Source organism: Natrix helvetica (genome assembly GCF_964273705.1).
Source record: "Natrix helvetica genome assembly, chromosome: 1".
Lineage (NCBI taxonomy): Eukaryota > Metazoa > Chordata > Lepidosauria > Squamata > Natricidae > Natrix > Natrix helvetica.
The window spans coordinates 200,670,524-200,683,822 of record NC_138548.1 but is presented as its reverse complement, the minus strand read 5'-3'; the positions used below and the strand labels follow the sequence as shown (position 1 = coordinate 200,683,822).

At 41.1% G+C, this 13,299-nt stretch overlaps 1 protein-coding gene across 1 annotated transcript in view; it reads left to right on the top strand.

Annotated features, from left to right (window-relative positions):
• Nucleotides 1–9,031: 9,031 nt before the first annotated feature.
• PALM3 (paralemmin 3) overlaps nucleotides 9,032–13,299 on the top strand; it is a 48,955-nt gene continuing 44,687 nt past the window's right edge. The window contains exon 1 of the mRNA XM_081937152.1: nucleotides 9,032–9,376. Coding sequence (XP_081793278.1) covers nucleotides 9,366–9,376 — 11 coding nt within the window. The 5' untranslated portion in view covers nucleotides 9,032–9,365. The remainder of the gene's footprint in view (nucleotides 9,377–13,299) is intronic.

Sequence of the window (13,299 nt, the reverse complement as noted above, 5' to 3'; positions counted from 1 at the left end):
CTTATCAGTCTTCTTTCTCTCACTCCCTTCTTCCCGTGATTCTCAGGAGAATTACACCGCAGGTAATTGCCTGCTTAGCAACCACCCTTCCTTTCTTCATCCTTTCTTTCCTGCAGCAATGCCCAGCAGGGGTCTCTTAGCAGCCCAGCTGGGACTGGTCTTACCTGCCTCTGGTGCTCTCGATCTCTCCTGGCCAGACTCCTAGACCCTTACTCCGGCCCAGCCAGCCAAAAATGCATCCAGTGCTCTGTGCTAAGTGCTTAGTTCCTCCCAGTGTTTTATGCTCAGCCACTCAGCCAATTACATGCCCGAGGCTAATCTGCTGGCAAGACTCCCTCAGCCGAGACTACAAAAAGAATTGCCAAGAAAATACATAACTCTGAGTCCCAAAATGCAGGTGTACAGCCAAGCCCAGGCAGCTGGCCACAGTGTTAAAGATCAACCTAATGAAAGAACACGTCTAGGCTTCTTTAAAAAGCCAAGGTGGACCCTTGCCTGTTGAAAGTTATTCGCTATGAGATGAATGGAGCTTCCATATACAGAAATAGTACAGCTCCTGATACTAAGGAAGCACTGCATTCACAAGGGGGAGACCATCGTCTTCCTATTGTGATTATGGATATGGAGGCATTTGTCTGGTCACTGTTGGAACTGGGTAGCTAAAGTAGTGAGCCTGTCTCTGACCCAGCAAAGAATTTGTTTTGGGTTTTTTTTGGTGGTGGTGGTGGGGAGGACTGCATTTGTTCACAAGCTACTAATTGAGAAGAAGAATACTTTATGCAGATAAACATTACTGGCCAATTTTCTTAGAGAAATGAGGTTTTTTTAAAAAAAGTTTTCAGTGGAAAGTAGTTCTTTGTTTTCTAGTTGTATCACTATTCCTGTTCTGTCCTTCCACAGGTGAAATTACTCCTCCTTGCCCACAGCATTCCCCAGGGGAAAGTGCCATGCCCAAATAAATTGGGAATCCCATGTGAAGCCTTATTGACCCATGATGTGGAGACAATGGATGGATAGGAAAGCTGTCGCCTCCCAAAATAATGGTTTTGATCATCCTTATAGATTAAGAGCTTTCTATTTTCTTTTATTCTTTTCTATTATGATTGTATTCTTTCATTTTTTCCTATTTTCTTATTTATGCATAAAATGTCATGACATTATTTATGTATAAAATGTCATGTCATGAAAGGTAACTCACTTGAAAAGTCAATCAATGCTAGAAGTGATCAGCAGAAAAAGGGGAAGGGGCTTCTCTAGTACCCAGTGGCTGGATACTATAAAGGATGACACCAGGATGGCCGTAGCAGATCTGAAGGAGTTGCTGAGAGACGGAGGGGCATGGGGAGTACTGATCCATAGAGTTGCCAAAAGTAAGTCACTACCGAACGGCTGACAATAACGACAACATATAAAATGTGCTACTTGTTTCCATCACAATCTAAATGTCAAAAGTCCATAAGGGGCATTTGGGAGGCAAATTACAAAATGTATGTCATAAATGTACATTGAGACATCACAATTCAAACCCACAACTTACATACTTCCATCAAACATCTGGATGCAAGTAGGTAAGGTTGGGGTTTGAATTATGATGTTAGCCTGCATGTATTATTTTGCTACTATCTTGGTTTGCCCAGATGTCTATAAGGGATGTAGTCCAATAACATCTGGAAGGCCACAAGTCTCCACCACAGGTCAGTCTCAGCTGGATGTTACCAGCAGTGCTTTCATTAACAAGCATTCCCAAGTAGTTCCTTCTCTCCACTGAATTATTTCACTGTCACTCAATTATAGCATCTACATGGCTAAGCATAGATCAGGTATGCTAAAAACAGCCATGCTTGTAGTTTAAGAAAATGCAGAACAGAAGACAACTGGAAGAGAAAAGCTGAGCCATGAAATGTTTGCATGCTTAAATGAGTGTAGAGGCAAACCATCAAGTCAGGGGACATCCAGGTTAGCCATCTGAACTGGGGATGTTCCCATGCTGAGAACTGTGGCAGGAAAGTGGGAATGAATACCAAGAACTCAAGCTGGCTTACAAATCCACTAATTCTGAGAAGCTCCATTCCGTGGTTTAAGAGCTGGACGCCAATTCTTACAGAGTCCTGAGGTGCTTCGGTTGGGCCATGGAGGCTGCTTGACAGTTTACCACTTAAAGCACCTGCTTGGATTAGTTGTCCCCTGGGACATTCCTCTCCCCTGTGTTTGGAGGTGGGACAGAAAGACTGAAAGAGAGAGAAATGAAAGATCAAGTTCTGTTGTTTGGTAGGATTAGAGGACATTCAAGGACTTGATTAACTAACAGACTTTCCTGAGTCACCCTTTGCTGCACGGCACAGACTGGATCCATTTGGAGGGGAGGGGAGAGAGCAGAAGGGGAGGGGAAGGCAAGGGCAGGGCAGGCACAATCTACGGAGGTACCAAGCTCCATATAGCTCTTTCCAGGGATTTGAGGTATAGCAAAGTCACCTTCTGTCCCAAATATGTTATTATTATCTGGGCTGAAACCTGAGCAATCCAGATTCTAGAGCTTGTAGCCATGAGAAGGAAATGTTCCTACAAAATGTTTCACGTCACCCTGGGGAGATTAAGATCAGTTTGATGAATGGAAAAGAAGAAGAAAAAAGCAGTAAAGGAAGGAGAGAATGCAAGGTCAACTATACACAGAGTAAACCTGACTACACCAAGCTCTCCAGCTACGCTGAAGAACTGATAGAGAACAAAATAGTGAGGGTGCTAATGAAGCCATAGGTGGGTTTAGATCCCTCATATCCCCATACCCAGAAAACTTGGATATACACAATAGATGGCTTTGCACAATGCAGTAAGACAAACCTAAGCAAATTCTATTTTGGCTTAATGTGTTGAGCGACCATTTATGGGATCTGGGCCACAGAGTGCTGCAAGACATCTTGGGATAGCCTCCTGAGATAAAGCATAGCTATTAGACATGATTAATTTTTTTGGCTTTACATTGGGAATCAAATAAGACAGCCAGTTTGGTTTAGTGGTGAATTCTATAAACCAGAAAACTGAATTCTACTTCCACTTCTACTTCCAGCTGGGTGATTTTGTGCTGGTCACCCTGAGCCTGTGATGTCAAGTAATGAACCAATCCATCAATTTCTGTTGCAACCAATGGATCAACACTCAATTGATTAAAAAAAATAGTCAATCCTGCACTTGTGGAAAAACACTAGGAAGAGAATAATTGAGAACCACATGGCGGAAAAATTGCTGCTCCCAGCAACATGTCTTAGGATTCAATCCATGTACCACAACCACCTTGTAATTCACAAATGAAAATATTCAGGTATTTGTAGCATCTATATAGCCTTAATGATGGGTTGATTTATACATCACATTAAGCCACAACTTGCTTTAATCATGTTGTGTTTATTAAGCCTCCGTGGGTGGATTCACCTGTTGCACTAGACTAGGCTATAACTTCAGCACAATGGCTGGGTTCCAATGTTGTGCCAAGACGAAACTAAACAATCTACAATCTACAGGCTGGCCTTACTACACCACCATGCTAAGCCATAATAAGATGATGACCACCTCCTTTTCCTCCTCTATTTTGCCTTCAAGTCTGACTTAACCTCTGTAGGCAACATGTTCGGAAATGCTTTGCTATAGCCCAGCAGCCCCCAGCCTTTTGGGCACGAGAGACCGCAGATGGGGCTTCTTCGCTTGTTTGTGTGGCCCAGTTTCTGGCATGCCATGGACCGGTGCTGGTCTATGGACCAGGGGTTGGGGACCCCTGCTGTAGCCAACAATACACACATCATTAGACAGTGAATTTCACAAAGCAGCAATTAAAATATGAAAAGCTGAGCAGAGAAAGTGCTCTACGCATTCTACCACCTGCTTTGAAATGGGTAGTCCAGCTGTTTGTCAGATCCTTGAGGATGCCATTCTCTTCACCTGCTACATTCCTCAAAGTTAGAGTCCCCCCAGCTCATTCAGTTCATTTCATCTGAGAAACCCCATTCTCTATCCGTGCACATCCAACGAGGCAGGCAGGCATGTAGGCAAGTGGTAAAATGACACAACAACCTCTCTGCAAAAGTCTAGGTTACATTCTGGGTTGAAATGAGAAAATAGTAGTATTATACGATGTAGCAAGCTGAAATCGGTTGGTATCACAAAACACAGTGAAAGCTCCAGAGAGGAAAATGAACTGAGCTTCAGAAACAATACTGACATTTTGACTTGCAAATTATCCAGCACATTCTGCATGTTTCTCTGACTGGATATTAAACTATGCTGTGATCCAAAACAACTGGAGGGCACCAGGTTAATTGCCTCCCATATACTGGATTGTGCTGGTAGCAATCCTGCACAAAATTATTCATCAAGAATGCGTATATGGAGATGGAGGGAAGAATACAAAGAATATAGGAAAATTAAAAGGAAACAGTCTGCTTGTAATTAGTCTTGGAAATTAATGGTCAGAGAGCAGGATACACAGTTATGGAGATTCTAATAGAATACATTCCATTTTAGAAGGGTAAAGTATTGTCTATGATGCCTAAGGTTTCCTTGCCAAAGTGCATTCACAGATGATGGTGCCAGTAAGGGCTCAGTACATACACTGCAAAAGAGAATATTCTCATCCCTAGGGCTCTAGAATTAAAAAAAACCAATAATTTTACAAATCCAATGTTGTATTACAGCTTGAGTATTAACACACCAACATCCACCAATCAAGGATGTTGCAAAGATTCTGGGGACCATGTCTTGAATCATGTATTCTAGTTGTGTGCAGGAAACCTATCTTCTTGCATACCATGTCTATGGGATCTCTCTTCTTCCCAACACCCTGTAAATTAGCCTGCATCAATGTATTTCTATTTCTGTCTTGCTAATCACCAAACCTTTCCTGGTGGGGCAGTGTTTGGTATACAGCTGTCTTTAGAAGACTAAGCTGCTTAATACTCCTGAGAGATGAACTTGAAGGCATGTTAGGCAAACACAAAAAAATGATTTTGGTAGTTAAAAATAAAAACAGGTAACCAAGTGCCTTTGATGGTGGGGGGGATGGAGAGAGACTCTGTCAGGACCCAGATCTTTTTTTTCTTTCTCATCTGGATGCTTTTCTCTTCTCCTTGAAGCCAGGATTGGCACCCAGGACATTCACAGACATTTTATACATTCTAAGGCTCAACTACACTGACATGGAAATAATTTGTGCGGTTATAGTGTATTCTAAAACGCTGCTGAAATCAAGAGTGAAACCGCAACAATGGCATTCCATTGAATGCCTGAATATAATTTTTTTAAAACTACTTAAACATTAAATGGAAATGGAAATACCTCTGTTAGGATTGCAGGGCAGGGACAACTAGAGCAAAACAGAAGATTTAGAAGAATTTGTTCTGTCTCATAATATATGAAATACATAGAGAAATAGATAGAAGAACATAAAACAGGCTGCACAGAGATCTTAACCAATTTTATTAATATGTTTGTTTTTAATGTAAGTTCCACCTATTTCTTACGGCTGAAGATATTTTGGAAGAGAAGCTAACATTTAATTATCAGTGTGGAAAAGGGAGAATAGTACACCTTTTGTTTGGCATGCTTATCTAAACTTAAAGAAAAACTGGTATCAGAGGTAGGTGTGTAAACTTTCTGGGGTTGGAAACTGTGTGACTCAGTAATCGCAAGTCCGCATTTATTCGGAAAGATCAAATCCTACAGCAGTTTCCCCACTAAATAGCTATGGAAAACAGTGAGAATAAGGAAGAACAGGGTGTGCATTGTGGAGAAGGCTTTTGAAATATGGAGATAGCAGCAGTTGAAATGTGGAAAGAAGGCAAGTACTATAACCCAGGAACTACATTTCCTTGCCAGCAGGGGTTGCAAGAGGATTAATCACAATAGAAATATTCCTGATTGCTATCAGAATCATAAGGCCGGAAGGGTCCTTTGAGATTTTTCTAGTCCAACTGCCTGCCTAAGGCAGGAGTCATTTATAAGTCATTTATAGATAAGGAAGACAGAAACATAAATGAGGAGGGTGGCAGCATCAGGTTTAATGCTGCTGGTTCCAGCCCACACAGTTGCACTGGGTTGGTTCAGCTTTATGAGACAGAGAACCTGCAGACCTTATAATAAATAGCAGCTTAACTGATTCATGACATACTGTGTGATTATGAAGGACTTCGTTTGTGGTTTTTATTTCTTCTTCTAACAGAATGCAGGTTAAAATTACTTCACTTGCCAGATGTCCCAGGACCATAAAAAGACAGTAACAAAAATGCCGTTGACCCTCCATCTCAGCAGGACATTGACTTGGCAACAGTTCCCCAAGGGTTCAGATGATCTTTATACCGCACTACCTCGAGGCACTGGTGACTGAATTTAAAGCCTGCTATATACAAAACACACGACTTTCCCACCAGTAGGACAGGGGGATCTGTGATCTTATCAATGTTGCCGAATTACAATTCCTAGCTCCTTCATCATTACCCTTACTGGTTTCCCACCCTCAATTTGAGATCAGGTAAATAGTCAGACAAGCTGGTTCATCACCCTTCTGGTTATCTGAAATTTGGATCTACGCTTCAAGCCACATTAGATGAGTTTAAAGTATATCTATCACAAATGGGCTGCAAAACCCTGGATGACCACTAGATGACAACGAGGCGTTAAGGAAATGTTTGCCTTCTTAGCTTGTTTGCCATGATGTCTTCTTTGCATGAAATTAACACGGCAGCATTAATAAACTGTATCTTCCAAATTGATGTAATCCATTAACTCCTTATTTCACTGATCATTTGATCCACGTCTATTCTTCTTCCCTTCAAGTGCTGTCCACATAAAACTGCATCAGCATAAAATTTGCTGTCCCGATTACTAATCCTTATTGTTTCATGGCAGAACAGTCAACTACTTCTCTCTAGCGCACTGGTTCTCAACCTGTGGGTCGGGACCCCTTTGGGGGTCGAACGATCCTTTCACAGGGGTGGCCTAAGACCATCGGAAAACACATATTTTCAATGGTCTTAGGAACCGAGACACCAATTTTATGGTTGGGGGTCACCACAACATGAGGAACCGTATTAAAGGGTCGCGGCATTGGGAAGGTTGAGAACCACTGCTCTAGCATATAAGCATGATCACATCTTGTGAAATTTATACATCTGAGGGCTGCCTTAGATAGTGGCACAATAAGGAGGAAAATACTACTGCTAACATTATGGATAATTAACATCTATGTCACTTGTGGGTTAAGGTCTAGATAACATTAAATGAATACAGCAGAAGAAAATATGTCTTGTTTGTGTGCTGATTTGATGCAAGGAAAGGCTTTAAGATTTGAAAGTGCTGTTCTAGACAAATGACAGGAAATGTAAAAAACCTCAAGCCTACACGTTACGTTAGCTTCATAAAACCGCACACTAAACAGAATTAGAGTACCAGGAAAGAGGAGGTAAAATGTAATTCAGGAGGAATATCTCATCATTTCTCTTCAGATTATGGTTGGAGATAAGACATTGTGTTTTGCTGATTCCCTCCAGTGATCTTGGGGAGCTTTAATAAAAGCTTCTTTAGATCACCATAAAAACCACCGAAGGCTTTTGGCTTTTCTGCTTTTTAATGATAGCTGATTTGTAAGAATTAGATGGAAATGGAATCTGTATTATGACTTTAACTTTTAATTGGTATAGAGAAACCTGTCACTCTCTAGCTACAGAAACTTTGTGAAATTGTTTAAGAAAATGCTAAAAATGAGTCCTCCCAAAGAAGAAGTGAAGGAATGACACTACCAAGGTTGAATAGGCCATGTGTGGTTGCTATTATTTACGGTAACATTTCATCATGGGTATTTTGCTGTTGCTGTGAATGTTTTAATATTGCATACCTATTCTTGACTGCTAGGAATCTTAACAGCATTACAGCAGACTAAAATGGAATGAATGAATGCATGGAAAATTATGGGTGTTGAAAATAAAAATATTTGGGTGCCTGGTATGAGGTTGGATCTATCAAGAATCACCAACATGTTCCCAAGATATGCACTTTTTCTTGTTCAGTTTTAGAAACTTAGGGTGACATACACAGCCATCATTTCTCCTATTTTAATTCATAACCACAACCCTACTTTCTCCACCCACATACTAACACAAAGTAGGTGGGTAAAGAGAGTAAGTGGTCCAAAATGAGTCATTGAGTTTTCATGGCTAAGGGAAGACCTGAATCTGGATCTCCCTGGTCCTAGACCGCATCTTATTGATTACACTAAACTTTGAGAGTACTAAAACAAAAATAACAAAGCCAATTTTTCTAATTATATGTTACCCATGGTATATGAATTCAGGCAGCATGGTTTTCATTTTTTGGAGGGGAAACAGATTTTTAGTATGTTACAAAAATCCAGGGAATAGTAAGATGGCAGCAAAGGGATACCTTTGCTAACATCTAATAGTGATCCACGTTGTTGCAGTCACATCATTTAAACCCAGAGAAATGTGATAATTTTTAAAACCATGGGTGTGTTTCTGAAAACCCAATTACAGAGTGTTCTGATAGCTGAACAGCTTTTGAAAAGAGAAATGATTGTAACATAAGCCCTTTGCCACACAGCCGATTTCATGAAATGAAAACCTTTGGCCATTTCTTTCTTTCTTTTTGCTTTGCTTTGTTTCACTGAGCCATGAAAGAGCTGGGGAGAGCTTTGCACTCAGGGGGAAAGGAGTCAGTTGGGCAGAAACGGGATGACCCAGAAGGAGGGTCCCACAGGAGCTGTGTATGGCCAGCCTTACCATTAAGGACCGGATTTTAAGCATAAATGGAGGGGGACCATTAGCGCGTCAGTGGGCAGCCCTCTCTCTCCTTTTATTTTCTGGCCTTAAGATGGTCTCAGAGGGAGGACAGAAAACCAGAAGGTAACCAAACAGCTCAGGAATGCTGGTAAATAATTCAGCTAGACAGCTGATAAGTCACTGACCCAGCAGTGGGTGGGGGGGGAGGAGTGGGGGGGGGGAGGTTTTCAAGGGCGTCAGGGCCCAGCAGGGCTGGTGCTGCTGCCTGTGAGGAAACTCACCCCCCTTCACCCAACTCTGCCTGCCTCTCAGCTTTTTCCAAACTGAAACCGGCCTGACCAGCTCCAGAGAGCCTCATTTCTTCTCTCCTCTGTCTTTTGATCTAGGCATTCATGCACACAGAGAGGAGAAAGGCTTGGAGCCAAATCAGACCCTTCTAGGATGTTAAAAGATGCATGCGCTCTTTGACTTTGCTCTTCTGGCTGCATCCCACTGAGCGGGACAGAAGCTCTGCCCACCCCCTGCTCATCTACCCCCTTCTGCATCAGAAGAAACTCTGCAAAAGACCACTGGCTGGCTGGACATCCCATGACTGAAAGGTAAGGAAGACACAGGAGGACTGGGCAGCTCTGGTAGGTGCTGGCCTACGGGCTTGGGGAGTGAAGGGAGAAAAGCAGAGCAGAATGACCAGGCTGGGCTGTTGGGTTAAAACCAGGCCAGAGCAATTCACCCAGCAAAAAGAGGAGCAGGAAAAGTAACCAAGCTAGTTAGTTCTACAAGACCCCTGTTTGCAAAGATCCTCATGCCATTTGTGACCAGAGGCAAAGACGGACAGCTGTGGATCTCTTTATAATTCCATACATGTAGGAAGATAGCAGGTGGAACTTGTTCTATAGGGAGCAGCCAAGCTGCTTCACTCAAATTGTTATGTTCCCTTTTTTTACCTCCAGTCACTTAGCTGGGAAAACCCTGTCCTAAAGTGCCTCCTTGCTGGGCAAAGGAAATAATTAGGGCTGCAAAAAGTAATCAGTGTTAAGGAAAGGGAGGCCTTGATGTTCCAGACAGCTGCAGATGTTCATGTGTACAAGGGTTTTGTCAAAGAAACAGGTGTACAACTTTTTAATCAGAACCCCCACCTTCCAATTTCTTCATTAAGGGTGCCCCAATGAGTCTCATGCATCATGATATTACACAAATGATGCAAATCCTATGATTTGCAATGATGTCCTGACCCGTATGACATAATTTGCTCCACCCTATGGACTTCCAGTGGACACGTGTTCAAACCTCTCCCTACTGGGCTACAGATGAAGTTTCAAGGGAATAGTTTCAGCCTAAGGTAACTGCTGGAAGATATCATGCCCAGGAGTCTCCATGTGTAGGTATTTGAAGAATGCACACTGAAACTGACTTTTTATAGGTGGTTTCTCCTTAAAATTCTTCAAATGTTCTGCCGGATGCACACTTTGCTTGGGTTTATTGATGTATGAAGTTTAATCAAAGCCACAAGCCCCTTTCTCAACTATAGGCATGGATATGGTCATGAAACAAAAGTATTAAGCTGTCAACATGCTAGTTTAAAATGTAGTTGGTTAATTTCTGGCTCAGTGTGTTGTATGAACACAGCCCAATAGGTGTTTTGTGAGTCAATGGTCATATACTATACATCCAGATCATTTTATTCAGTAAACCAAGTTTATGTTGATCATGGATATATATATATATATATATATATATATATATATATATATATATATATATATGTGTGTGTGTGTGTGTGTGTGTGTGTGTGTGTGTGTGTGTGTGTGTGTGTGTGTTTGTGTTACAACCCCTGGTATGCCCAAATATATATATGTTGTATTTGTACTGATAAATAAATAAAGGGAGACTAGTATAGATCTATTTCGAGCTAATTAGCTCTCATCAGCTAACCATACCCTTACTGGGATTTGAACCTGGTTCAAAGGTAAGGGTATGGCTAGCTGATGAGAGCTAATTAGCTCGAAATAGATCTATACTAGTCTCCCTTTATTTATTTATCAGTACAAATACAACACAAATATAAAAAGGCAACATTAAAAATAAAAATATGGTTTTCTGCCTGCATGGTCTTCTGTGATGAGCCGAAGGACAGAAAGAGGGAGTAGTGACCTTCCTCCCATATTTAGGCATACCAGGGGTTGTAACACAAATACATACATATATATATATATATATATGTGTGTGTGTGTGTGTGTGTGTGTGTGTGTGTATCACATGACCTAATTGTGTTTTAATGATTTTATATATAAATAAAGGCATGAAAGATCTTCCAGACCAATTTAGCAAGTGTAAAAGTGCCCAGTAGATCTGTCTCTTGTTTGTTCAGTAGCAGCTTTGTCCTTGGCTTGGCCTTGAAACGATTTAGTGCATTTGAGACTGGAAATGGAGCCTTCGGGCCTTTCGAAACTTGCTTAGCTTTGCTCATTTCTTCGCTTCTCCCTGGGCCTTTTCCAACCCCACTGAAAAGTACAGAGGGAACTGTGGCCCTCCTGATGTTACTGAGCCACTTGAGAAACCATCAATGGCTGGGGCCTCTGGGGGTTGTAGCTTGAAATACTGTATATCAGCAGATTTTTCTATCTGTAATCATGTGAGAATACAATGGTAAAAAATCCTCTGTCCTCTTGATTTAGGCCCCTAAAATTGAGATACTTAGGGGGGAAAGGGGGGGGGGAGAGACTGGACAAGATTTGTTTGCAAAAGGACTTATATGAACATTGGTGCTAAAAATAATCCTCAGCTTAACATGCACTCAAAGACGTGTACCCCAATTTTGGGAGGATTAAAATCCAGGTTAATGTGCTAGTTCTTGTTTTGTCCGAGGTAAAAATCTCATTATATTACACACTTTATTATGCTGTTTCCCTTTCCTTTCAATAAGTGTCTAGCCAGCCTTGATTAGTTATTGGTGAATTTCCTGGAGCATTCCTCTGTTTGAAAAGGGGAGGGAGAAAAATTCCTGCTGTTGCCCATTCCTCAGATAATTAAAACCATCCAGATAGTCATCCCACTCCCAGACACCACAGCTGCAAGAATGAAGACCTCACATTATCATTCCAACAAGAGGTTACATTTACTATCGCAAGAGCTGAGATATAGTAAGGGTCTCTAGTGGAAAAAAAAATATTTGGTTTGCTCATCCAAAGTGTTGGTTGAAATTCATCAAATATCCTAGCAACAATCATCCCAATCATAAGAAGCCTAGCTTTCATGGCATGCTGTTTCTAATTATTGACAGTTGCTTGTCAGTCATATTCTGGGTAACAGTCAGGTAAACAATCCCACAATTATTAGTCTAGCACCTCTAGCCCATCTTTCATTGCTTATTTATTGCCACTGTTCCAGCATCTAGATTAAAAAGTAGTGCTTATGTCTGTTAGAAGATTATGGCTTCTTTTTGATTCATTAATTGGCTGTTTGCCATCCCATGCTCTGATTCCTCTAAGAGAAATTAATAAGCAAGCTCATATTTAAAAATCTATTGCATCCTATTAATCATTGATTTATCCATTCAGATGAAACAGCTCTGGTATGCCAGTTTTCCAAGTTTCTCATAACCAAGATGTCCTTTCCTGAATTAAAATTGGAGACTCTGTTCAGTTTGCGACTTCATCCTTCTGATTCTGTCACCAGATGAGTCATTGTTCCAAACATGCCATTTCATTAGTAGTAAGTAATTCCAAAACAATAATTCACCCAGTAAATTATTGAGTGAACAATAAATGATCCACATGTGCAAGAGATATCAGCTCCCAGTAGAGGGCGTTTATCATAGGAGGGACACAGTGGGAAGGAACCTCTTGAGCTAAGACGACTGTAGCTCACCAAAACCGTAAAACATAGCAGGAAGGGTTTCTACAGCATGCTAAAAGCATCTCTCACCCTCAGCTTTTGTGTTTCCACAAAAAGAAGAGATTGAGAAGCCCATGCAGAGTGAAGGAAGGGTCTGGCAAATCCTTGTACAAGAGAAAGACTGGTTGCTTTCCAGTTTTTCTGTGGCAAACCACCAAACCTTGCTTACTTCTTCTAAGCCCTGAGATGTTATGCTCTGCAATATGTACTGTTAAGTAATTAAGCTCCCCGTTAGAAGAGCGAGTATGCAGAGAAGCGTAATGAGAGTGATATGGAATAACACTCACAAACCAGCATACAGAGACACTGAATAGTATAAAAATATAGTAGTTTACAATGTAGAAATATAGAGGTATTCAGAGTCCGGTTAACAGTCCAAGTCATACACGGTTCAGTAATTCAGTTATCAATATTCTCAGTTTAACACACAAAGTATAGCTAAACAGTAGCAAACCACAATACCTCAGTATACACCAACCAGCTTCTAACAAAACAGAGAGAGAGATCTAACAACCATTCTTGCTCCCTCTTATAGCTGCTTGAGGTAAACAAACCAATTACATTTCTTAAGCATTTAAAGTAACAGTAACATTTGTAACAATCATAGCTTATATACATTGCCAAGCCA